Raw genomic sequence first — 26,194 nt, forward strand, 5'->3', positions numbered from 1 at the left:
GTGAATTATCTGAGATTCTTCTTGCTCATATTTTGTCCCAAGTCAGCAGCTTCCCTTAGTTTTGATGATTGGCTTGTTTGTTGTCACATATGCTTCATAGCAGAGCCAACTTCAAAAAAAGAAGCATTTCCACCTGTAGGTCAAAATGCTAATGTTCACTGCCTGCTTGGCTGTCAGTGTGCACTGAAAGTCCATCCTATGAACCACTAAAATTAAATGGTCAAGATGAAGAACAGCTTTGAGGGCGGGCAGATGATTTTTAATGAAGATAATTTCGGTGATATGGCCTGCAGGTCTTTATGTCTCCATAAAGAATTGGTGCAGGGAAGGGCAGGAAGGGGAGCATGCCTCTTGAAGCTGATTTCTTCACTGAAGCCAACTTGTCAAGTAACTACACTGTCCTAATTTTTCTTCTTAATAAAACCCTGAAGGATTTTCTTTTCTTTTGTAAGCCAAGATCTACAATACCTTTGAAAAGCAGGGTAAGAAAAGCTCGTCTAAGAATTTTGCTGCTGAAAGACGCAGAGCTGTTCCACCCATGCACACATGCTCCCGCTGTTTTCCTTCGAATGGTTCTAGGAAATAAACACAGCAAATTCTGAAAAACCCAAAGCACTCATTCCTTGTCAGGTTAATGAGCTGAATCAGCTCCTTAAAGGGTCAAAGCAGCACAAGAAAGCTTTCACCCTCCCACTCGTGGTGGAAGTTGCAATACAGTCAGAGGCATGCAAGGGACTGGTGCTGTCTTTTTCCTCTTTGGGATGCATCTGTCCAAGGGGGATAATCTGTCAGAGATGTTTTCCTGTTCCGGTAGTTTTTGAACACTTTGGCCACAGTCAGTAGTAATAAGGCATCTCTGTTGTCAGTATCAAAGTAAAATATTGTGTTTAATGACCATTTAAAATTAAGCCTTAACATTTTTTTCATTATTTTAAAAGTAGAGGGGTATTTTGAAGTTGCAAATTATTTAATCACCTTGTAATTGGATGTAAAAATGCAACAATATCTGATCACACCATAGAGCATACTATGAGTTAATCCCAAATGAAAGAAACCATTTGCCTTTCAAAGGCTATTAGGGATTGATTCAAAGCACATTTAGGTCAGAGGAAGTAATCCTTGTAGATGGAATTTTGGCCCTACTGAAAGCACTGAAACTTTTATTGCTGCTCCTAACCAAGGGCAGAATTTTGACCTTTTGATTTCATTTTACTCTGGATCAGTCCCTAGGTAGGCATGCAAGAAATGACCAAGAAAATTACCTTACAAAGAGCTTCTGGAATCTGAATACTTTGGCTTTATGATGTGCTTGATCCTTGCTTATAGCTTTTATGCAGCTGTAGATTGGGAATGTATTTAATTTTGAAAATAATATAGTGTACAAAGGAAAAAATACATATGAAGAAAATACAAGGTGGAATGCTGTAAATCTTGTTATACCATTTTAAAATGACCTCTGCAGTTGATACTTGAGGCAAACAGTAATCATATGATCACACTAGGTTCGTGCCAGTAAAAACTGTGGTATTGTTTATATGCTCTTCTCTCTTGCAAATACACAGAAGAATCTTAATTCATGGGGAATATGGTTAAATACTATTCAAATCAATAAATTTATTTTTCTTTTCCTTTTGTTATTGTCATGTGAGTATTGGGTATAAAGGAGAGGAACACTAAATACTTCAGTAAGAACTTTTTTTTTTTGTCATGAATTTGTGGTGATAGCACTGCTAGGTAACTGAGTCACATCAAATCCAGTTGAAAAAGAAAAACTTACACTGTGTAATATTGTGTTGGTGACACTAAAAAACTGGTAGTTTATTTCAAAACCTGACAGCTTTATTTTGAGATCTTCCTTTAGAATCCCTCAGACCTAGACACAGTTATGGAAGTATAACAGTTGTGGAAATGAGATCAAAATGAAATTAAAAACAAACCAAAAATTATTTAAAAATTCCTTGGATTCCTTCTAAGGGCAGTGGACGGTGTATGGGTGTCTTTTTCCCAGGTATATGGAGTTCCTGTTTCTTGCTCAGTGGGTGCTTAAACAGGCAGCTTCTCTGTAGTGGAAGAGAATCTTTATCTGCAGATACTCACTTGCTAGCAGTGGACCAAGTATGACCTATCTTATGCTAAAGCTCAGGACAAGTTTAGAAGGGAAATAATCTGTGAAAGAAGCAAAAAAAAAAAAATAATATTGCTGTGATGCTGTTTTCAATTTGGCACTGTAAAAACTTGTCAGGATTTTGAAAGTTGCTGGATTTCATGAGCCATAGATGAGGAGGCAGGAAGGATAGGCCTGTAGAGCTGTAATATGTATGATTACTTTTATATACACTGAGTAGTCATGTGCTCTCCAGTCTGTTATGTGAACATCACTGTCATATAAAAATGAAGCGTAGATTCAGGAAGGGTTTTACTAGCATGTGTTCGGGTGAGTGTATTAATCAGAAATGATGAAGCAATGAGTGAGCTGCTCAGGTCATCTCAATGGATGTCAAATGAAATGCTTTAGGCAGTTTGTCACATACTTGATGCCATGTGATTATTTCTAGTCTGACTCCCTGTGTGTGAAAGGTCAGCAGTAAAACTGACTTGCAGACAGGGAGATGTACTTCCATTCTTAAAGAGAATGAAACGTTCAAGGTAGTGGATGTGCAGGACGGGACTCAAGCCACAGCTGAGCAAGGTGTGGTACTACTATTGCAGTAGTACAAAAAATAAAATAGAATAAAAGTAGTAAGAATACATGTTTCTGTGGAATAGCAACAGCAACTCCAAAGGTAGGGTTGAAATTCAGGTAACTAATTTGATCTAACTGTACATCTTTTAGCAAGGTGGAGTTTTTCTAGCAAGTTTACTGGCATATATTTTCAGCCTCCTGGCAGCATCTGTATGCTGCTCAGGCTCTACCATCTGCTGTCATCCAGAAGTGGTCTTTTGATGGGCCAAGACCTCTTTACTCTGTATTCTGCTGCTTAAGCATTTGCAGTTGATGACAAAAATGGAGTACAGCTTGTTTCTCAGCTTAAGCAGGGAGCTTTTAAAATTGCAATAGGAAAATTCCACTAAAACGGGAGGAAAAGCATGTATATGTGGTGAAGGGGAAGATAGTTTAAATATCTGAACCTCATGTAGAAGAAAATATTAATCTTTCTTAGGATCATCCATAAGTCATTCAAATCACCTTTGATGGCATCCAGCCATAGACAGAACTCTAGGCACAAATAAGTGATGTCTGTGAGATAAAGCAAGTGTTCCTGCTGTGGAGTATCTGAAAAGGTCACACACATTGCTCAAAAACAGTATCAAGTGTGGCTGGGAGAGACAGGGACAGACTATGCAAGCATAAGAATGCAGAAATTGCTGCTTCAGATTGTACTGGGGATCCCCCTGGTTTAGTATCCACATTGCTTTCTTGAGGAAATATCTGCCCTACTCCTCCTTCAGCTCCGTGTTACTGCCCAGTCTTGCCTTCTACTGGAGTTAGTGCTCCACATGTGCTTCATGGCTGAGTGAGCCAGCAATGTGCCCTTGTCACAAAGACGCCTTGCGGTGTTAAGGGCTGCACTGGGAGAAATATTGCTAACAGGTTGAGTGAGGTGGTCCTTCCCCCCTACTCAGCGCTGCTGAGGCTACAGCTGAAGTGCTGGGTCCGGTTCTGGGCTCCCCAGTACAAGAGAGATATGAACATACTGGTAAGAGTCCAACAAAGGGTCACAAAGCTGATAAAGGGACTGGAGCATCTCACATATGAGGAGAGGCTGAGAGACTTGAGTCTGTTCATCCTAAAGAAGCGGGTCTCAGGGATTGCATCAAAGTCTAAATACTTGAAAGGAGGGTGCAAGGAGGATGGGGCCAGGCTCTTTTCAGCGGTGCCCAATGCCAGGACCTGAGGTAATGAGCCCACACTGAAACACAAGACGTTCCCTCTAGACATAAGGGAACACTTTTTTCCTGTGAGGGTAGCCCAGCACTGGCATAGGTTGCCCTGGATATATTCAGAAGCTGCCTGGACATGGACCTGGGCAACTGGTTCTGATTGACCCTGCCTGAGCAGGAAGGCTGGACCAGCTGACTTCCAAAGGTCCCTTCCAACCTCATCCGCTCTGTGGGTGGTACTAGTAAATGATGTTCCTAGCCTTTAGCAGTTTAGGCTGTGGGTGCCACAGCTGGCACAGCTGGTGCTAAAAGATGCCATGTGATACTGGCCAGCATAAAACACAAGAAGTGTCCAGTAAGCAGATATATCTTAATCTGCCACAGTAAGTTTGACTCCTAAAATTTTTAGACATTGATGTACAACATAAAGCATCAAGATTAATATTCCTTCTAAACTAATTAAGACTTTGTATATTTTTATAATTGCCTATGTCTTCTATTGCACTGAAAGTCCGTGTTCATCAAAAACTCATCCATAATTTCATTACCCACAGTATTCTTTTTAATTAAGTTTTTGGTAGAATACAGATAAAGCTCCCAATCTGTCATCTTCGTGCTGTTCTTTTAAATCATGTCACCTTTCATTTCTATTCCTTCTGATGTAAAAACATCATTTTTTCAGTCTGGCTGGATCTATTTCCATCTCGTCTGTATGAAAATATAAATGTACAAATTCGAATTATGTACATGACTAGAAACAAATTTTCTTCACTACTTTCATGCCATGCAAAGACTCAGTTGGAAAGCAGTTAATTACTAAAGTCAAGTGTTACTTTCCATTTAACATGGCTATATTGGTGTATTATTTGTAGAAAATATGGTAATAGAGGTAGTTAATATGTACCTAAACAATGTTAATGGCTAACTTATTTTGGAAACACAGTCACTAGCCAAGTTACTTTTAATAGTCTCATGGCTGTAAAAGCTGTTAAATACCCTGCTGCTTGGATTTTCAGAAAGCAGAGCTGCAGAAAGAAATTGATTCATAGATTTTTCTGTTCATAACTTCATAACTTTTGCCTGTACTTCCAGGCTTCCAGTAACTCCACTTTTGCAAGTGTGGTGTTGTCAGGCTTGCAGCCCCTTCATGATATGTTTGATTCCTCAGTTTAGGAGCTTTAATAAAGAAAAAGGCTGCTGTTCTGGTTTTGTAAGGGTTTAATTGTTTTGGTTTTTTTTCTTAAGTGATGCGGGTACTGTCACTCAAGTATTATATGCACTTGATTTGAGGGGTTTTTGCTTCTTTTTAAACAGCTACATTGAGCAGTATCATGATTATTGCAGAGCTGAGCAAAATGCATTAACCCATACCATTCACTATATGTGAAGAATATTTTCTGATATCCACTCAAGAGGTTTTCAGGGACTGATTTAACTGACCCTGTTCCCATGCTTAAATTAAATGAGGTTTGAGTCTTTTCAAAGAAATAGAGTAATGCTGCCAAACCCTTGGAATTTAAACCCAAGTTGGATAGCTGAAGATATATAAAAGCAGTATTTCCCCAGTATGCAGGTTGTATACTTTTTAATTGAACCTAGGGGTGCAAGAATGTTTTCTTCTTTTCTCAACAGCATAAGAATTACATGCATCAGCAAACAAATGGTTCCTCATTACAAATATAAACTAGGAACTGCAACTGCAGTAGACTGTGTTCTGCAGTTGGGGAAAGGTGACATCCAGATCTGGATTCCCAAGAACACCATCTTCACTAAAACGTTGCATTTTAGAGAGCATTCTGTAGAAGCGAGTCTTTGATGCTGTGCTGGCAAGTGCCTTACGTAAATTCCCATCTGTCACCAAGCAAAGGAGAGCTCATATCAAATGTGGGACACACAGCAGCAGCAAATCAGCTGCTTGCTTTTAATAGTGCAGCAAGACATTTGAAGACATTTGGTATTTTTATTACTAGCTTTTGTCACAAAATGCGGGGGGGGGGGGGGAGGGCGTTAAATGGCTAAATGCTGTAATGGTTTAAAGAAAGCTGAAGCTGTTGAAACAGTTGCTTTTTACACATCCAACCCTTATTTCCTGAACAAATACCCAGGCTGTAATAGGTGAATCAGGTCTGTGGTATGGGTCTAAGGTTCTGGAATCATTTAGAAAAACCCTTTTAAGGTGTTTCTGCTTTCTGAAATGGAAACCCACTTAGGCCATGTATTTATTATACTGTAAGAGCTTTCCTTAAGCCATTGTCCCAGGGGTAAGTACCAATGGCTACAGCAGCTGAGGTTACTTGCAGGTTTTGGATCACAATTAAGATCTGACAAAGTGTCTGTTGTATTTTGAATGTGTTGGTTTCTATAATTTACGATTGAAACAGCGACTGAAACCCACTGATGCTGGCTGAGAGTCCTAGAGGGAAATGGTAATATTTCATTTAGCCTAGAAGTTTAAACATAATAATTTGTCACAGTGAATTTATTAATTCCTAAGCAGCACCTGACGTGTGGACAAGATTACATCTTGTAAGCCTTCCTAAGCACTGGCTGCAAGGATAGAGCAATTGCTGTTTCTTTTTCTCCCCAGTACTCCAGAGCTTTCAAATTTCTATAGTTAAGAAGCTTCCTTTCTTTTCTACTGTTCTCCACTAACTGCGTGGTGAACTGTGGTTAGGGACCTGAGCCAGGTGTCAAGGACAGGAATGAACTATCCCTACAAAGTGGGTGTCTATGCTGGTATAAGGGCAGCTGCTGGAGCACTCAGCACTAGGATTGGAGTTAACAGGAGCTCAGGTTTGGCAGTAGCTTGTGCTCATATCAGCTCCTTTGTACCATAAAACTATACTTTGAGGGACTTATCTCTTGGCTGGCATGTTTTGCTTTCGCAACTCTCCAGTGCGTGGTAGCCAGCATCACTTACACCTGCGCTTTCTTGGGTAGGAACTCTCCCTCTAGCTATGTTCCAAAGCAGTTAATTAGATGGTTACTTTATTTGGAGGATCTTTCAGCTGCTCAGGGTGCCCCCCACCCCTTCTTGTTTTCTGCTGTTAGGAAAAACATATTGTAATCTTTTTAGCTTCATGGAATATTTATGTCACTCAAAGGCATTAGCCTTTGGGCATAAATGAGCCCAGTAAACTGTATGGTAGGGAACATGGTCCCCGACATGGGTAATTGCCACAAATCTACTTGAACAGTCGAAGTATAGATTAAGCAGCTGGAACATGTGAGTGTTTAAAAAATTAATGTGTACCTTCCAGTATGGAAAGGAGGGACAAATCTGGCAGCTGTGAGTTCATTTTCTGAAGTTAGCTTTTTGATTACAAAAAGGACAAGGAGAAAGTACCAGAATGAGTTAATATTTTGCAGTTTATCAATAAATGCTAGCAGTTTGCAAGTAAACAAGTAGTTTACAGTTCACAGATACTCTATTTGCAATGATTACTGCAGCTGTATGGTACACAAAAGACAAAAATCTGGATGGTAAAATACGTGTAGGCAAGGGGTTTGTTACTCATTCTTCCCATTTTTTTTTTTTTTCCCCTCCTTGGAAAAGGGTGATTGCCTGTGTCAGACTTTCTGCTGACCACAGCGACAGGACTAAAGCAAGTTTCCATGCAGACATTCTTTCCCAGTTGGGTATCCTGTGGTGATACTGCAAGTCATGCCAGCATTCCCACATTGCCCCATGATACATTTGCTTCTGGAGTGTAGGTGATTTGTGTTTTTTCTAGAGTCTTCCTGTAAATTATGTGTTTTATTTTCATAGGGCAATGGTAGTATTTTTCTTCGATATGAAAGTATGTTACTTAAGTAAGACAACAAATGACCCGTCTGCTCTCTTTCCAAAACCCCTGTGGTGGCTGACTCACATGTGCTATCTCTGCAAGATACATGTACTCTGTTAAATGTGCAAGTTAAGCAAAGTTCCAGTACTTCCATTTCTTCCACTGAAATGTTGGCAGTTTTGGAACTACTTTCAGGGCGAAGAAAATTACAAAATCCGCTTATTTTTAGGTTTTATGGGAAGCCCAAAAGCTAAATTGAAACTGTGATTGTTCAGTTCCATTAAGAGCTCTAGTGCTTACAAGTGAGAAAAAGCTTTTTGATAAATAAATATATCTGTCAGACCTCTGATCTGTTGCTTTAGTCTCATAAAATAAACATGTAGTTGCAGAGATGTGATTATCTATTTTGAATACATTAGTGAGTACTTGGAAAACAGATCAAATTAAATGTTTTTAAAGATTTCTTGGAAAATTCTGTAAAAATGGAATAAAGTACTGAGAATTTGTTTGTACTGCTGGTTCCAAAACATTTAAATACAGACCTAAACCCAAAACCAGCACTTTTGAGTGTAGTTATTTATAACATAATTTCTATAAAGTATTTTAAAAGGAATCCTTTTTAAAAAAGCCTTTTAAATCTTTCACTTGTATTTATGTATTTGCAGGCTTGCCTGTTCTTTGGTCTACTGTAACTTTTGGTAATTTTCGTATTCTTGTTGGTATGACAGCCTTTTCATGCTTTTCCATATTTCCATGGTATGCAGCAGTTTTAGCCTTTGAAAGATCTGTTTCTGTTCCTTGCATGATTTTGTTACCCAGATTTAAGAAGTTATAACCGTGTTATACAGACTACTTAATTTCAATGTGTATGCACGTCTGTTGCTAATCAGTTTAAAGTGTTTCTCATAGTTTATTTCTCTCCACAACTAACTGTGAGAATTTCTTCTTTTTTTCTTCTACAAAAATGAACTGTCTTGAATTCAACAAATAATAGTAATTTTGGTAGGAATGGAATACTTACCAGGTCAGTAATGTTTCTGTGTTGTAGGTTAACAGACTTACTAGGTGGTTGGGTTTTTTTCTGTGCATAGCCCCATTTTAGGAATATTAAAATTTCTGTGCAATGTTTTTAAAACTCTGGCTATTATCTGAAGTTCTTTCATATTCAAAATGTTAATTTTTTTTTTTATTATTTCTTCATTTCCTACCATTTCAGGTCCACATTTCAATTAAGAGAAATACATTAAAATAGTATTTCACGTTACCTTTACAGCATTACTGTGCAACTCAAGAAACAATTGGTAGAGTACCCAAACAACATAACAGATGTCAAAAACTAAGCTTCAGTTTTACTTGAGAGTAATGCCACCATTCATTTATTGACTCATTTTCTTTTCATTGGCAGAATCTGAAGAAGATTCAAGAAATGGACAAAGAGGCAAGTGATGAATCCAGCACTGATCTTGATGACTTAAAAAATGCTGACTGGGTAAGACAAAAATTGAATAGTGATTCAGCATCATTACTAGTTGTTTATATTTCTTTGTAATGCTTACTTAAATTTGTTTGGTTTATATTAAAATCAGTGTCTGGGCTTTTTTTTTTTAGCTTATGAATTAAAAATAACTCATGAGAAGTTAGAACCCAGTGAAGTCTCAACATTCCTTAGCAGACAGTTGAAACAATACCAGTATCAAGGCATTGCATTTTTTCTTTAGACTGTTTTCATGGAGAAGCTTTTGCAATTTAAAAAGACTGGACTGGACATTTAGACAGGTATCATGCTGACTGCCCTTCAGAGGGGCAGCCAGGCAGTAGGCAGAGCCACCAGCTGAATTTCTCCAGTGATGAAAGAAACACGTTACATAGAAATACTCAACAGAAAGTAGCTTGTTTTATTTTCTAGTTCCTATTCTTGCCAGTTCACAGAGGCGTATTATGAAGTCCTCAAAAATACTTGACTTCAATCTCTCGGTCTATCCAGTTTTTAATCCTCTCCAGCCATTCTCACTGCCCAGAAAGAGAGAGGGAGGTGTTAGTGTGTGGTGGTCTTACAGGCAGTGCAAAAGGAAGTTGAGTACTGAGAGGTCATTGGTAGACCTCAGGATTTGGAATCTTTCTTTCTATAGAAGAAAAACTGCTGGGAAATTTTGCAAGAAAGTTCTGGCCTAAGGGAGACAAAGTTTTGGATTCAGTCACTGTTTTAACTGACATAGTATTAGCTGCAGGTCTAGAACCTTTGCTGGTGTCCTTGCAGTATACTTGAAATGGTAATAGAAATAGTATAGTATGAGAATTTCAAATCCTTTTTCTGTATTATCTTAGAGATGAACCTCACTTGAGGTGATGTTCACTTGCAGTCCTGCTGAGTTGCAACAAAGTTTTGTTACATTCATGAGGGTTAAAAATAGGCTTCTGTAAAATAAAATAGGTTTTGTTTGAAGTGTTAAAAATAAAATAGTACAGCTCTATCTGTTTGGTGGTGTCCGAAGCGTAAATGACAACCTTGGTTTAATCTAGGATGGTATCTAAGTGTAAGATATCAAATAAAATGTCTCCCTCTTTTCTCTTCAGGCTCGTTTTTGGGTACAAGTGATGCGAGATTTACGGAATGGTGTTAAACTTAAGAAAGTTCAAGAGCGTCAGTACAACCCACTTCCAATAGAATATCAGCTCACACCCTATGAAATGCTGATGGATGATATTAGATCCAAACGTTATACCTTAAGGAAGGTCATGGTAAGTCAAGATTATCACTAGAATTTGTCAAATCTAAAATGTTTTTTTCCTTTGTTATTCTTTTCTTCTCTTTTTTTCTCAGAACCTGAATTGATGATTTCATGTAGGTGTTCATTTCATGTATGTTACCAAGTGTTCATGGTTTTTATATGGCATCTTAAATTTATGTAGTGAATTGAGGGGGAAAAACATGGAACCAGCAAATGTTGTGCATTTTGTTTTCCATATGGCAGGCATTTAAAATTCTGGAAGACAGACAAACATATCGTATGCTTGAACAAATGACTTGTGTTGCGTTTAGGATAACCTTAGGAGTCATATAAAAGTCCTGTCATACTTTCCATTGAGAGGTTGTTTAGGCTTTTTTTGTTGGGGAGAACATTCATCTTGAGTTACAACGTAATTTTTTCATTTCAGAATGTAAACTGCTACCGTGTTGTTCATAAGTGATACTGTGGTGGGAAAGAAAAACCTACAGTGGTTGAAAACTTGTATTACCTACTACTTACATTACAGCATTTGAAAACATATGTTACCATGATCTGTTATGAATTTTAAAGGAATGGTCTGTGTAAAAAAATACAAATCTTCCATTTGTAGAAATAGAGCTTAATTATTTTCAGCATATCCTATTGCTGCTTTCAAGTTAAGACAATGTGCCAAAGCAAGCTGGAGAGCATTGATGTATCCTCCTCCAAGATACTCATAAATGTGCAAGTAAGATTGACTTGAGGCACTCTTTTTATCAGAATCCATTTGATATTTACTGGTGTTCCCCTGTTCTTTCTTTCCTTTTGGTTCATACTGTGTTCAACATGAAGATGTTCTTCTTTATAAGCTAGGAACTGATCCAAAGGGCTCCCTATCCCTAGTAGGACATTTTAAACCCCCTTGTCAGAGGCATGTATTTGGTCAATGTCAGTATTTATACCTTGCACTTACTTATCTTTGTGGTTATTTAGCTACAGTGAAAGTATTGTCTCAAATGTATTTGCTTTCCTGACAAAACCTCACGCAACCTTTGTTAGTGAGAAAGCTGTGAATCCACCAGAAGAATTCAGATATGGGGGTGGGGATGGGAGATGAGAGAGACAGAAAGCATGTAGTTTGTTCTCTCAGAGATCATTAGGAAAAAGAATAAAGGAGGGAAATTTGGAGTAACTGCATGGGGAGCAAGTAAATGAGTTCTGTTACAAATGTAAATGGCTTTTATGTATGAGCTGAAAGAACTTTCCTAATCAAGATCTGGATTTAGACTATCAGATTGTATTTATTTTCTGCAGCAGATGTTGCTTAAATGTTAAATCAATAGGGTAAAATACATACTCAGGTAATCACTTTATGTCTTTCTGCCAACAATTCACAGAACTGTGCTAAGTGATCCGTCTACCCACTGCAAAAAAGGAACAGTCCCCTCAGGACTTTGATTACTGTATGCAGTCAGGATAGTAGTTTTATTTGAATGGGAACCCCTGGGTCATCTAATTTTGCCTTTGTCAGACTAGACTTTAATTCATCTTCTGCTGAGCAAGCTCCTGCCTCTTCAGAAGAGATTTTCTTCATTATATGGTAGGTCTTGGAGGCACAGCTGCTCCTCTGCTCATCCAGACTCTTGCTGTACACAAAATCCCTGCAAGAATCTATTTTTGCCCTGCTATCTTGTCTACTAGGTAGATTGTCCAAAGTGACCCCTGGACATAAACATGAATTGGAATTACAATCAGCTGCAGGTACAAAATCTGTAGGGCTGCCTGTGATGCAATTGCTGACTTCATCTCACAACTTGCTAGCAACACCAAGTTAGAAAAAGAACTTCTTTCTCATTAGAAATCCTAAATTCAGTAATGTGGATTCTGCTGCAGGGTCTGCTTGAAGAGTGTGCAAAGCATGCACAATAATAACAGTCCGTATGACATGTGGAGCCTGAAGGATTCACACAGAATTACAAGTTCAGCTAGATCACATAAATACAGCATCTTTTAGCTGACTGTCATGGATCAAGGCTGATTATAGAATCATAGAATAGTTATAGGTACTCCTATCAGAGAAAACTGTTGTGGTTCTTCTGAAGAGGAGAAAAGGACAAATAATTCTAAATCAGAATTTGAAGGCAGCCTGGGAAAGATGGATGATGTTTCTTTCTATCAGTCAAAATGGATTTTAGCTAAATTCTTATTAAAAACTATATTTGCTTTAAATTTATAGGAAGTATTTTAGACTCAGTAGCTTGTGAAAATGCATATGCTTCTAACAATAATGGGTTAAGTAAATTTTTTACATAAATAGGATGCAGCATGAAGTCTTTACTGTCCTTTTTATTGGTAAAATGCTGTGTTTAATCTCGGTACTCTTGAGTAGAAACTAGGAAAGGAACAAATGTTCCTATTAGGTGGATTATTTAGGAACTGTTTTGGTGTTTCAGACTGTCAGAGGTGTTAACAGGTGATAATAACTGGACCTGTCCTCACCTGCTTTCTGTCCTAGTGCAAATGTCAGATTCTGGGCTTTTTGTAAATGACTGGTTTTCTTAGTTTCAGTGACATTGGCATTTCTATTTCAGTACATACGCAAGTAATTTCAAATTTGTCATCTGTCTATCCTGATGCAGGAATCTTGTTTCCATGATGGTTGTGGGAACAAGATAACTTTCATTTTGGCATTTTATAATCTTTAAATGACAGCCTACAGGGATTTTAATAGTGTTTTTCCCCTATGGAGCACTCACTCCCAAAAAGTTAAAAATTGTGAACATTGGCATAATCAACACTTAGAAATGGGCAAATTTTAGAATTAAATTACTCTTACAGGGTTATTTTTTCTTTATTATGCATATATGTTAAGCCACAGCTTTGAATTCCACATTGATTCACAATTGGCTCCCTTTCCTGCCCACCTCCCCTACTCCAACTTGTGCACCATTCACTGGAGTTCTTGAGTTGGGTTTATTGAACAGTAACTGATAACTCTCATGTTACTTATTCAGTGCATGGCTGTAAGGTATCTTTTATGTAGTATCCAAACTCAGCATTATGCTGCATAACAGTTACATTCTTCATAGGTAATGGTGCTCATCTTCATGTTTGAGGCCTTCACAAATGCCTGTGGTGCAGTGGTATTAGCTTGGCCATGTTGCAAAAGGGGAATTTAGGCATACAGGTTGATGCTATTATTATCAAAACTATCTGGTAATTTGAATGTCTAATCTGAGAGCCCACTGGCATGGATGTTTGGGCATTTTTAACCAAAAGTCACTTATTTACAGTACCTAGCGTCTTACAGTACTTACATGAAATACAATAACAGCTGTGCATGGACAGTATTTTCATAAGTGAGATTTGAGATGTTTCAAGCTGGACGTAGAGAACGTGAGGAAAAGACTTTGACCTGTTTGTCCAGCTGGGCATTAAAGAGCCTGTCATTCCCTTATGCACAGGTCTGACTTCGTTTTACTGAGTGGTATTTAGCTGCCTTAAGCAGGGAACTCTCCTTTTTCATTTTCTGCCTCTGCCATATGTTTCTGTAGAAGCTCAGGAGTCATCCTCAGTAGAGCAGTGAGCTTTACAGTTCCTAATCATGCTTTAGGGGTATTCAAAGGAGTGACTCTGTGTAAGTACTATGGTTATCAGGTGGGATCATAAACTTGTACCTACATTAGATGTGCAGGAGCAGCTGTGTGAATACAGTGGCTTATGAAGTACCAGAGCACTTCATTCTTGGACATTGCTATTTGAGCTTGCTCTGTGGTGTCATATATGCTCTGTGTAACGACTATGTTAACAAGAGCACTGTACTGTCTGCATAATGAAAGGTGGCAAATATGTATCTCCTTGTAATACTTTATTTCACAACAGAACTTTACCATAAGCTGTTCTGGAAATGATGTAGCATGTTTAAATGGCTGTTTAGGTCTCTAAATTTCTGGTTGATTTTTATAATCGTTATTAATCATTTTATAATCATTGGTTATGCTCCCCCACGCTGCCAGTTTTAATGCATTTACAGTGGTTTGAGGTATTTATTTAAATACTGGTTTGCAGTTGGTGTCAATCTGGAATGTGACCAAAAAAGAAAAAAAGTTGGTTGTTTTTTCCCCTGCATGTATCATGGCTGCATCTGTGCAGTGTATCTCTGATTTAGATTTTAATCAAGAGCTGTTAATTTCAATTAAAATAAAAGATGCCTTTGAAATTGCTCATTAGAAAGAGAGTTAGTTTGAGTAGATAAATAGAACTAGTGTGAATACAGAGGATAAAAGCTTCCCCTTGTGTCTTTCATATCAGTATCTTGTTTGGGTGCTGAATGTAAGAAGGTTCTTACACTGGAGCACCAGGTTCTGCCACTGGTGCTCCTGCTCTTGACTTCTGGCTATGAAACATCCACTTGCTTTTGCCACGAGCTCCCTGAGTATCCTGTGGAAAATCACTTAAGAAAATCTTATATTTCTCCTGTTCCTGTCAAATGGGGCATACTGATACCAGTTATACCCTGGTGGCATGAAGTCAGGGCATAGAGTGCCCTAAGGTGAAGGGCTCAGAGCCATGTATTATTTATTTCCAGTTGTCATGCAGAGGGTTATTTCCCCAAGGCTGGAATGCAGATTATCAGTTTACAAAATGGCTGATGGTAATAACTCTCAACTTCAGCTATCAACTTTGACATCTGATGAACAGTGACTCGGGGAAGAGAGACTTCTCATTTCATTAGCAATCCTGCAAAGCATGCTGGCTTCAAAATATTGCTCAGTCTTTAAACGGAAGAAATCAATCACACCACTTAAAGTAATATTCTCCTCATCATAAAATGTCAAATCAACATTCAGGATAAACCTTTTCAATTTTAATTTTTCGGCACTATTTTTAGGAAGGTGATGCATGTTGCAGAGTTTAGCAGCTTGATAATCTCTTGCAAGCTACGTGAAATTCACGCTAAGGAAGCTGTGGGGGTGGGAACAAATAGAATTTGGAGCATGTGTAGGTTAGGATCCTCCAGAAAGAGTTCCTGGGAAAGCAGAGTTCCCCCACATGGGACTCCACATCCACTTCCTTAACGGGGAAGGGAGGAATTTTTCAGCGTGGAAACAGAGCATGTCTGAAGTGAGCAGAGCTTACATGGAAGCTGCATGGCATTAGTGAAGTTCAGTTACGGATCATATTGAGGTGACCTTATGAGCATTTTTCTGACGCAGCATTCCTTCTGGTTACCAAAAGTGCATGTCATTTGACAACCCAGAGCTGTGTCTTTACATATATTTGCTGGCTACAGAGCTTGTATGAATAGTCTCCCAAAGAAAAATGAGCCAAATGGTGAATTTCTTTTTCAAAAGAATATATATATATATATATATATATATATATGTATATTAGGGGAAATTAGGGGAGACTTGGTCTAAGAAATACAGTGTCATGGGAATTCCTGTCAAATTGGAAGACAGGGCTGATAGCCAGCTACTGTGTGGTAATAGAAGGTGCTAGAAGGATGTATGGCATAGGATGCTGTCTCATCCCTGACAGTGTGCTTGGGCACTTCGCTGTATGAAAACTGAACATAACAGATGGATTTATTTTTTTAAGGAAATCCATGCATTTACAATTTATAAATTCTTCATGTGATAGAAAAAATTCCGCTGCATTCGTTTACGTCCTGCACGTATAGTGAATTGCTGATTTTGTCCTGTGATGTCTTGTGTCTAAAGGAGGTATAAGAGAAAGAAATGTCTATCTCTTTGGAGAAAACCAACAGAACAAGAAAACAAAACTCCCCTAGCCCCTCTTCTACAGAAATATATGGTTTACAGTGAGGAAAAGTGTCTCCTATGCTTTCAGTGGCCTGCTGTGGCATCCTAGTGGTTTATTTTGTGGACATATTAACAAATTTAGTTTTATACGTGAGTAATCTTTAAAGTGCAGGTGTCGAGGTAGCTGTGAAATCACAGCTTCCCTCTCCTTCTGGGGGCTTTACACAAAAGCACCTCTTCATGGCCATAGCTGCAGAGACAGGTGGTAAAGTCACAAACCCAAGGGGAACAGGTTTTTTATCCATTGCTACAAGCAAATTATTAGTGATTGTGTGAGATCTGGCTTTGTTTTCACATCAGTGCTTGGGAGATGGTAACGAGATCAAGAATACTGGGGCCTTAAAGAGCATCCTTGTTTTCACAAAGGCAAAGGCTGAACCCAGAGTATTAGAGACTGTTTAACAGTTCAGATAGTTGTTCTTAAAAATGGTTTTGGCAACTTTTCCTCTGAGCAAGACACAGTTTTCATCTGCATTCTGCCATAGACATAACTGCAGCCTTAGCATTTGAGTTCATAATTTCAAAATCCTAAGTATTGCTGATTAAAGCTGCGGCAGTTGTGGTTATTCTGCAGCTGTCTGCAAAGCTGAAAAGCTGCTAGCTATGTTTTAGCTTGCTTGTGCTTTGCATATGGAGTGTTGCTCTGCTTAGGACTGCTGGGGTTTTATGTCTGGTGCAGGTGTCAGAACACTGCAAGCTCTGTCAGGGTTGTTGTGAGTTTTCAATTGATCTTATCATCTGCATGAATATTAATGCAAAATATGGAAATACATATTGCACTTTTTCCTTTCCAGGTCAATGGTGACATTCCACCTCGATTAAAAAAGAGTGCCCATGAAATAATCCTGGATTTCATCCGATCGCGACCTCCATTAAATCCTGTATGTAATCCTATGAACTTCATTCCTAACAAAACCATGGCTTTTTAAAGCATGTTTGTGTCAGGGAGTATGTCAAATATTACTTTTTCTGACAAAGGCTTTCAGAAATACTGTCTTCTGTATATAGAACATGTTCTCTTCAAAGAACAGTGTGTAATATCTTGCACCTACCAATTAATAGCTGTTATTACCAGCCCTTTATTTCTGGGAAATAATGATGAATTGAGGAAAAATGTATGAGTTTTACATATTTTACTGAGTGCATGTAAAATACTATCGCAACATTCCACACTTTTTTTCTCCAAAGAAGTGTGACATCTACTTTCAAGGAAGCACTGTTTTATGTAAATATAATTATTTTTATATCCTGAGGCCTCAGCAAGAAAACTGAAACCAACCCCACCGCGGCCACGCAGCCTTCATGAAAGGATACTGGAGGAAATCAAGGCAGAGAGGAAGTTGCGTCCAGTCTCACCTGATGAGATAAGGCGTAGCAGGCTGGGTAAGCACACTGCTGGTTTTTACCTGCAGCATCCGCAGAGAACTTCACACATAAGAAGCAGCGATATTAGTGATGTCTGTGCAGGTGTCACAGAATATAAACTTGTTCTCATCCCTTCAGAGAAAGAAAGAACCTACAGGCTTTGCTAGGGCTATGCAATCTTTGTGCTAAATTATATTTAAAAATAAGATACTGCATGGTTCAGCTTGATTCCCTTCAAGTTTTAAATATACGTATTAAACAAATTTAATGGCATTGTACTGCTTGTTGCACACGACAGTTAGTGTTATATTTGCTCAGAATGGAATGGGTATTGCTTCTCCCCTGTGTAATGTTCCTTACATATCTGCAAGTGATGTTTCATGTTTGTTTTTAATTAATCCTATTCTCTTTGTTTCCTGTTGTTAGCATCATCAATTTCCTTATTTTAATTCAAAATCTGCTTTTATTTTGTTTGCTGAATCTATTGCTTTCATTCTGAATCCAAATCTTTGCTTAATTTTCTAAGTTATGGAACATGGGTTTGTATATTTCAGTGGGTGAGTAATTCAGACTTGTGCTGCAAAGCATTTCATTTCTGTAATGTATATTCAAGAACCCACTATGAAATTATACAAATACTATGCTTTCCAGAGATTACCAATGTTAGTTCAATAGTTCTGATGACAAAAGCATGACAAATGCAGTCTTATTTTGTGACTTAGGTGTCTTAGAGGACAGTCTGTATCAGAAAAAGTGAGCTAGCTGGATTTTTGAAGAGTGGAAGTGGAGTTTTATGTCTGAAAAGCATGAAATAACTCACATATACTCCCTGGTGCTGCTTTTTGCAAAATATTTGTGCTTGCCATGTGTGCTTAAAGGTGCTGGTCCAGATTCAAGTGATTTCTGACAGCCCATTGTCTCCGCAGAAAAACAATTTCCTCAGTCTTGCTTTGTTGCATTGTTTTTTGAAGCACTAAGTAGAGTTTGGTGAATGCTTGGGAGCGTTTTTAAAAGCACGATGTTTTGAATATTGTTTGTTTGTATTCAGTTTATGCTTGCTGTATCAGTTAATATTCCTAATAGGTCTAGATGTTTTTCCAAATGTAGGAAGCTTGTAAAAATGAGGAACAATTCCTTGATTTTCTTTGTAACATTCAGTTCGAGTATTTTAAATGTTTTCATCTGGGAATTATCATGTCCTCTCAAGGGCAGCAAATTTGATCCAGTAGATTTTTACAATGTCTGAATGATATAAAGAAGATCCAACCCTTTTAGTAGACAGTTTCTAAAACCAATGTTAAATTTTTGAGTATTACAGGTTAGGACTTCCTGGGCTGATTTCAGGGCATGGCCTCCAGTGAGGGATAACTGTCTTCACCAGTTCTTAACTTTTTGTTAAAGAATTCAATTCTTCAATTTTGCAACAGTGGTAATTCTCCTTACGTCCAGTGAATTGTTTGGATTAAATGCCATATGAAGGTGTAAAAGGGATGCATGCAAGTTTTATTTCCCAAGTGTTCGTTTGCCGCCGGCATGAAGAAGAAAAAAGAGCAAAGGCCTTGAAGATAATTTTTCTTATGTTGAAACATGAGGTTTTGGTTTTTTCTCACATTGAAGTCATTGTTATATCCAAAGTTCCTCTTAGAATAAAATATGTTTGTGCAGAACTATGAATGGAGTAATGCTAGTGACATTCAGTATGGTACAAACAGATCTGCCATATGATTTAGATGATCACTGAATGCAGTTTAGAGTTACAATATGTAAGGTAATGAGGTTTAAGGATTATAAATCTAACTAGAAACACCGTATAGGACACTTGCACCTTCTGGATAGAAATATTTGTTGCCCTTAAAAAGAAGAAAACCAAAAGAGCATTAGAGTGAAATATCTGGGAGCATAAGGTATGTTACACATGTCCCGGAGTTATTCCTTGTTGATCAGTTTATAGCAGACAAGAGTGCAGCTACACTTGACTTTTGGGGTGAGGGGCCTGTACTCATGCAGCTCGTCCTCTGTGATATGGGTGGACCTATGGCATGTATTTCCCAGCAGCCATAGGCTTTGTCCCTCTGCACAGCGCATGCATGCGTACAGGTAAGATCTTTACCCTGATCTGGCACTGAGAAAAGCCACCCTGTGGTTGGCCGCTCTGAGCCTGATACTTCTTTGGAAACAGTAATGTTCTGACAAAGGGAGAGGTCTGAACAGAGAAACTGGAGTGAGCTTTCACACAACCTTGTAAAATCATCAGAGTAAGCCTTCGAGACAAACACAGCCTTGAGGTACATGTCCTTAAGGCTTGAATTTGTGACTCAAGCAAGTTGAGCTAATGGAGCTTGGAGAAAACTTTGTTTCATGTATGTGTTTTGTCAACCTTCAGTTAGAACTCGGCATTAGGTGGTAAACACCCTTACGCTTTAAAATGTATTTACCTTTATGCTGAGTTTGGACAGGGGGTTTGGTACTGTTTCTGTAGCTGTTGCCTGTGGCTGATGTTGTCTACTTAATGAACTACAGGAAAAATACCCTGACTCCCAAATTTAGCTCTAGGTCAGCCACCTACTGCAGTCATTACATAATTTGTTCTCATGAACAAAACTCCCAGCACAGCCTTTTTTTAAACATCTTTTAATGCAGTGGTATATGTAGCTGAGAGCCCCTTTCATGCCAACTTGCATGTTTATCACTTGTCAGTTAAGACAGATAAACTGATGTGGGTTTTGATGTGTTCTTGTCGCTGGGCATGGCCTGCTTATTTGTATTAGTGCACTGAAATTTTGTTTTCAGTTGAGAACTATTTTGAGTGTCTGCTCCCTGAATTATACTGTTTAATGGGAAATATACATAGGCCTTTCCAGAAACGAAGATCCACATGACCACTTTCTTATCTAGAAATAAAAAGCTCAGAGGACCACAAAGAAGGGGATAATATTGTGAATACATTTTAAAGGTTAAGTCCACATAAGATTTTAAAAAAAGAAAAGAATCAGCACAGATCACACTGTGTTTGGCCATTATTTCCACCCTTTTCAAGGAAAGTACTGCTCAAGTACTTTCAAGCTTAGCTTGAGTGTCTCTCTTTATTAGTTTAATTATAATCATTGGAGATTATGCTTAAAAAAATTAGAAATATCTTTTCTTCAGGTCACTGAAACTTGTGTGAAGTGTGGCTTTGTACTTCTGTTTTAGCTCCTTCTTCCCTCTCTTTCACTTTACCCTCCCCCCTCTCTCTCTTTCATGGCATTTTAATTAAAAAAAAAGATTTTTAAGGTACTTGAATTGATACTTGCCTTGAATTAGAAAAATCTCATTCTACAACTATTTATAATTGCTCTGTTTGCAAGTCCCATTTATGCTGCTGTAGTTTTCAGACTTTGCGCTTTGCTTCAGTAAAGCAGTAGTAAGTGTGACACATTTTGGATTTAGGCAACAGAATCCAAAATGTCTCAAGTGGAGTTAATCTCTTGTTTTCACTGCCCCTCTGCTTTTCTAATAGCTGAATTATTTTCTTTTTGTTGTTCTTGTTTCTTTTTTTTCACAGCAGTGCGGCCGCTTAGCATGTCTTACAGTTTTGACTTGTCAGGTAAAAGGTGCAGCAACACCTGACGTGGTTTTGTGCTTATTGTGAAATTTGTTCCATCTGTTTGTTGAATTCCCATTTAAGAAAGAAACTTGAAGGGATTCTTCCAAGATATGGTCAGTGAAAATAAAAATTAAGATAAATTACTTATTGACGCCTGCATTTCCGTTGCCACAATAGGATGCCTCAGTACAGGAAACATCTGTATTTCACCTGAAATAGAGTGCTGGAATTCTGTTTAAATAAATAACCAAAATAAGGTGGCCCAGAGCTATTCCAAACAATGTCACCTTCAAGTCTGATCTGACTTTGTGTCTTTACTCACTTTTTTACTAGACCATCTTCTGCAGTACTTAATTTCAAGTGGATCCAAACTGGATCCAAAAACCAGTTTTGAACTCTTCTACCTTTCTAGATTTAATGAAATGCAGCTATGAATAGTAATCTAGAAAGGAACTGTCAGTTCTGCTGAATGTCTTTACAGTAAATGCTTTTTGAGTTGTGAAATCAGATGTTCCCTCAAAAGAAGCTAAACCTTCCTTCTTTACTGGTTAGCAAAATAAGCTGCTAAAGTTTGCTGGTAATAGCTGATACAGAGGATTCCATAGCTGATCCTTCATCAACTGTCGAAAACCAAATTTGAAGTTTCCTGCTGGTGGGCCATTAGTTAGGATGCGCAGTAACTGTATGGACATGTTCTACTTCAGAGACAGCAACATCAGAGAGAGTTTGTGCCTACTAGCCTGAAGTAAATCCATTCTTCCCTCATTGCACACTAATTTTCCAGGATGCTCAGGCACAGAGACTCCATCGTTGAGGCTGGAAATAGTCTACATTAGCCTCAAAGGTTTGTCCACTGAGGACAGCTCTTATGCTAGCTCTCACCTAATTTCCCCTAGGTGACTCCTGGGAAACTTGTCTCCAAATAAATCCATGCTCTCATTTTGTGAAGAAGCAGCACAGCTGTACCTTCCCCACTTCCTTCCAGTTGTAGGCAGAAACATCTCATCTGCATCTTCTGCAGAGTGTTCATCCTCTGTTTCTTCATTCACCCTTTAACCTCATGTGTTTATTTTCCCCATAGAAAGGCATAATCTGACTGAAATACTCATACATTGTGAACTAGAAACACCATATAGAAGTCGGGTTTTTTTTATTACTGTAATATAAAAATTACAATAGTTTTGTAATATGAGAGCAAAGTTCACAAGTGATTTACCTGTGAACGTGGCTTCATGTTCTGCCTGAGCCAAATAAACAGTTTGCAACTGTCAAGAGCTGAGAAGGGGCTCACGTGGATCCCTCTCTTCCCCAGGTTCCCCTCAGAGCGTGTGATTCCCACTCTTTCTCTGTGCAAGTCCTGCGCATTTATTCACAACATGACCTGCTTAAACTCATGTAACCCAGGAACAGATACTTTTAATTTTTTCTGCTCTTTTAGTGATTTAAAACTGCTTACTATCTGATCCGATGATCAGAGAGCTGGCTGAGAGTAGGTGATGAGCACAGGTGGATGGGAGGAAGAAACAGGCTCTCCCTGTCAGAGGCGGTGGCAAGCTGTTAATCCAGCTCCATCCCTTTTGTGAAATTTTACACTCAGGGCATATTGTACAGCTACTACAGCTGTAGTGGGATTCAAATTCTGTATGTACTTGGTATCATGTTTTACTCCACTGGGAGCTGAAAGGTCTCCAGGGGTTCAGATAATCGTATAAACAAGCAAACTTCTGTTTTCAAAAAGTAGTGATACTTTCGGATATGCCCAAAGTTCCTTTAGCCTTAAGACTATAAAATGAAATGTGCCAGTGAACAACAAGAAGGAAGTGTTCAGATCTGTCCTTTTACATGTGTCTGTCTGCTTCTTCTTTTGCCTTTTATTTCATTTGTTTAAATCCAAACAGTATTTTGTAAAAGGTCCCTCCGTAATCCATAAATCCATTATTATCCATATCCAATTATTACCATTATGTTTTTATTTTTAAAAAGTAGCTTCGCAGCAATCTATACTGTACTTGGATTTGCTCTTTTTGACTGACCATTGAAGAACTCTTCCTGTTTCCTTTATCCATCTTCCAGCTGTGATTGGTTTTGGTTTTTCAGGTCATGTGGGTCTCAGCAAGTAGTATCATATGGCGTGACACAGCGATCTGATAAGTTGTCTTTAGAAGTAAATTCAGGGTGATTAAAACATTCCAGCTAGATCTGAGACACCAGATGAGCTGTACAAATGAATTAGATGGGTTGGGATGTCGATAGTAAGCAGATAAGCAGTAGCTTTGAATGTTGTTGCTTTGTGTGCTTTTACTTTTTTCTTTATTTTGGAGGCTGGGAAGCTATATTGTGCTTTCATCAGTGTTTCCACATCCATGCTTTTTCACTGCTTTCATTGCTCTCTGCTTGACGGAATTGCTGAACTGAAAAACTTCAAAACCTGCTGAAAAGCAGAAGTGTTTCCTACTAAGTGCTAAAGGATAGGTGCAGGCTGATGTTATGCTTATTTTCTGTGACTGGGATGACAGAACAATCCTGAGAAGATTTTTGCTGGCACTGACCGCGCAGGTATAGTTGGTATGTCACACTGTCGAGCTCCATGCAGATGCCTGCTGTTATCCTGAACAGGAGAGATGGGGTACCTGGGACCTCCTTTTACACTGTTGTTTCCTACTAGTAAAATAGAAGGAGCAAGCAGTAGCCACCTGTAATGAGAGTAGTCTGAGAGGTACTCAGAATTTGAACAGGGGCTGGGCAATCATTGCCCACTTCTAATAGAAAAATAGTTTCAAAGCAGCTTAATTTCAATGCACTGTGTTGAATGCAACTCAAAAGATCAGGCATTCCCACTCATGGCTGCTTTGAAGTTGTTACTTCAGAAACAGTTTTGTACATTTTATGTGTGGGGTTGCAGGGAAAGAAGAAAAAGGAAACTGAAACATTGAATCCCAGATTTCACTGGGAGTATTTCTTTTGTTCCCAGCCCTGTGAGGTGATGTGTGTCACTTTTGGCTTTACATGATCTGTGCCTCAGACCACTGTGAGGAAGGAACTCTCCCAGCTCCTGGCAATCTTTTAATTTAGATAACACAATAATGAATGTAATGCAAACACCAGCAGAAGACCGGCATTTTGTATTACTGATTTATTAGTTCTTAGGTTAAACTTCATCGTCTAAGTCCACCGAAAGGAACAGCACATCTCCATTACGTTTTCATTATGTAATCTTTCCCAGTATATTATTATCATGATGACAAGCAAGAAGTAAACCTGTAATAATTCTGCAAATCCATTTTTGCCTTCTTTTAAACTCAGTGTAAAAATTATGAGGTTGAGGAGTTCATTTGCCATATAGAACAAAATTCAGGTTTCTGTTGTCATTATTTGCTAAGGAGAGCTGGTTAGGAGGCCGACAGCATATGGTTACATGACTGCTGCAGTTTGTGTGTAATCTGTGGTCTGCTTAATTCCTTGTTTCATAAGAGACATCATCTTACATGTAAATAAAGGTGCATTTCGTATTATCCTAGGGTGGGATTTTTTTGTGCTTCTCACCCCAGCCCCCTTCTTAAGACTAGTCAGGGAAGGCCAACACAAAGATCAAGTAATCAAATCAAGACCTTCTCTTCTTTCATTTGCCTGTTGTAATGATAGCTTAGAAGAAACACAAAAGAAACCAAACACATTCATTCAATTTGCAGGTACTGTTCATTGTGCTTGCTGCCTCAAAACAGGGAGAAATTACTCTCACCCAGTGTGTCTGACTCTCTAATAAAGCCTTAACCCCAGGCTGTTACTCACACAAGCCTTTTTTTAATATCATTTGAATCATCTTCAAAACATTTAGATGTTTTATGAAAGTAGATATTGTGAACTATTATCCATTTGAAAAAATAAACTTAGGTTTTTGTTTCAAAGAATTGTCCATGAATTTCTTCTGTCATATTCATTTTTATAAGCATTAGTCTATTGGTTGATTCTGATTTGTTTATCCTGATTAATTTTGTCTTGTTTATGATGATGGAGGATTATTTGCCATCCAGTAATGTTTCTGTTGCCTGAGTACATCACTAAAATAGCTTAAATAAAGTAATGATTTTTCGGTCTGTATCTGCTAACAAACTCTGATTTTAATTTTGAAACGAGTTATTTTTGTTGAAATCTGTTTGCTGAAATTGTAATATTTAATGATCCTTTCCTTAAATTAGGATAACCTATTTATTCATATATATCCAGTACTGTTAGTGCAGGAATGATAAAAGGAGCTTAAGCACTATTGACAAAATGGATTTTATAATTTTTTCAATTTTACTTTTTTTGTTTTATTTATTCTCTAATGCTTGCAAGTTGCAAAAACTTCATAGATTTTTGTTGGGTTTTTTTCTTAATAATACATAAAATAAATGACATTTCCCACTGAAGACCCTTCAAAACAAATGTTATATTAGATTGTCTTCTCAATTCACCTAAAACTTCTCTGCCTATTTCAAGACTTATAAACCAACATATGGACAACTCAAGAATATGTATGAACAACTCATATATGTATGAATTTAAAATACAGCTGTTTTAGGCTTTTTAGATAGTGATTGGCTGCATAAATTACCTCCAAAATGGATCAGAGATTTCAATTTCTGGAGCCTAAAGAAAGTGGGCCTTAGTTTTTAGAAATCAAAGCAACAACAACAGCAAAAAAAAAAAAAAAAAAAAAAAACAGCAGAAAAGAATTTATGATGTACCCTGGATATTCATTCCATCACCTCCCATAGTGCTGGGGGATGTTTGGTGGATGTTCCCTCCTCTTTCCTCTCCCTGGACCTATCATGTGGGTTTTTTTTGGAAGGAGGGCAGTACTGCTGGGCTTCCCATCATTCATGCTACTACTGAGTCCAAGGCCATTCTGAGTACTTACAGGCCATTCTTCACCCTCCATACCATCAGGCAGGAGAGCCACCACCCAGGAAGTTTTAAGAAGGGACACCACCTTTATCTGTTGTGTTGGTGGTGCTGGAGCTGCTTCATTGGACAGCCTGTTCAAGAACCACCCCGGGC

At 38.2% G+C, this 26,194-nt stretch overlaps 1 protein-coding gene across 3 annotated transcripts in view; it reads left to right on the forward strand.

The window, feature by feature from the left end:
* Positions 1 to 26,194, forward strand: part of SPIRE1 (spire type actin nucleation factor 1) — a 133,047-nt gene that overhangs the window by 83,883 nt on the left and 22,970 nt on the right. For all 3 annotated transcript variants that reach the window (XM_065667953.1, XM_065667955.1, XM_065667954.1), the window contains exons 5-8: positions 9,076 to 9,159; positions 10,245 to 10,409; positions 16,998 to 17,084; positions 17,457 to 17,586. In XM_065667953.1, the coding sequence (XP_065524025.1) occupies positions 9,076 to 9,159; positions 10,245 to 10,409; positions 16,998 to 17,084; positions 17,457 to 17,586 (466 nt within the window). The remainder of the gene's footprint in view (positions 1 to 9,075; positions 9,160 to 10,244; positions 10,410 to 16,997; positions 17,085 to 17,456; positions 17,587 to 26,194) is intronic.

This window comes from Lathamus discolor, chromosome 2 (genome assembly GCF_037157495.1).
Source record: "Lathamus discolor isolate bLatDis1 chromosome 2, bLatDis1.hap1, whole genome shotgun sequence".
NCBI lineage: Eukaryota > Metazoa > Chordata > Aves > Psittaciformes > Psittacidae > Lathamus > Lathamus discolor.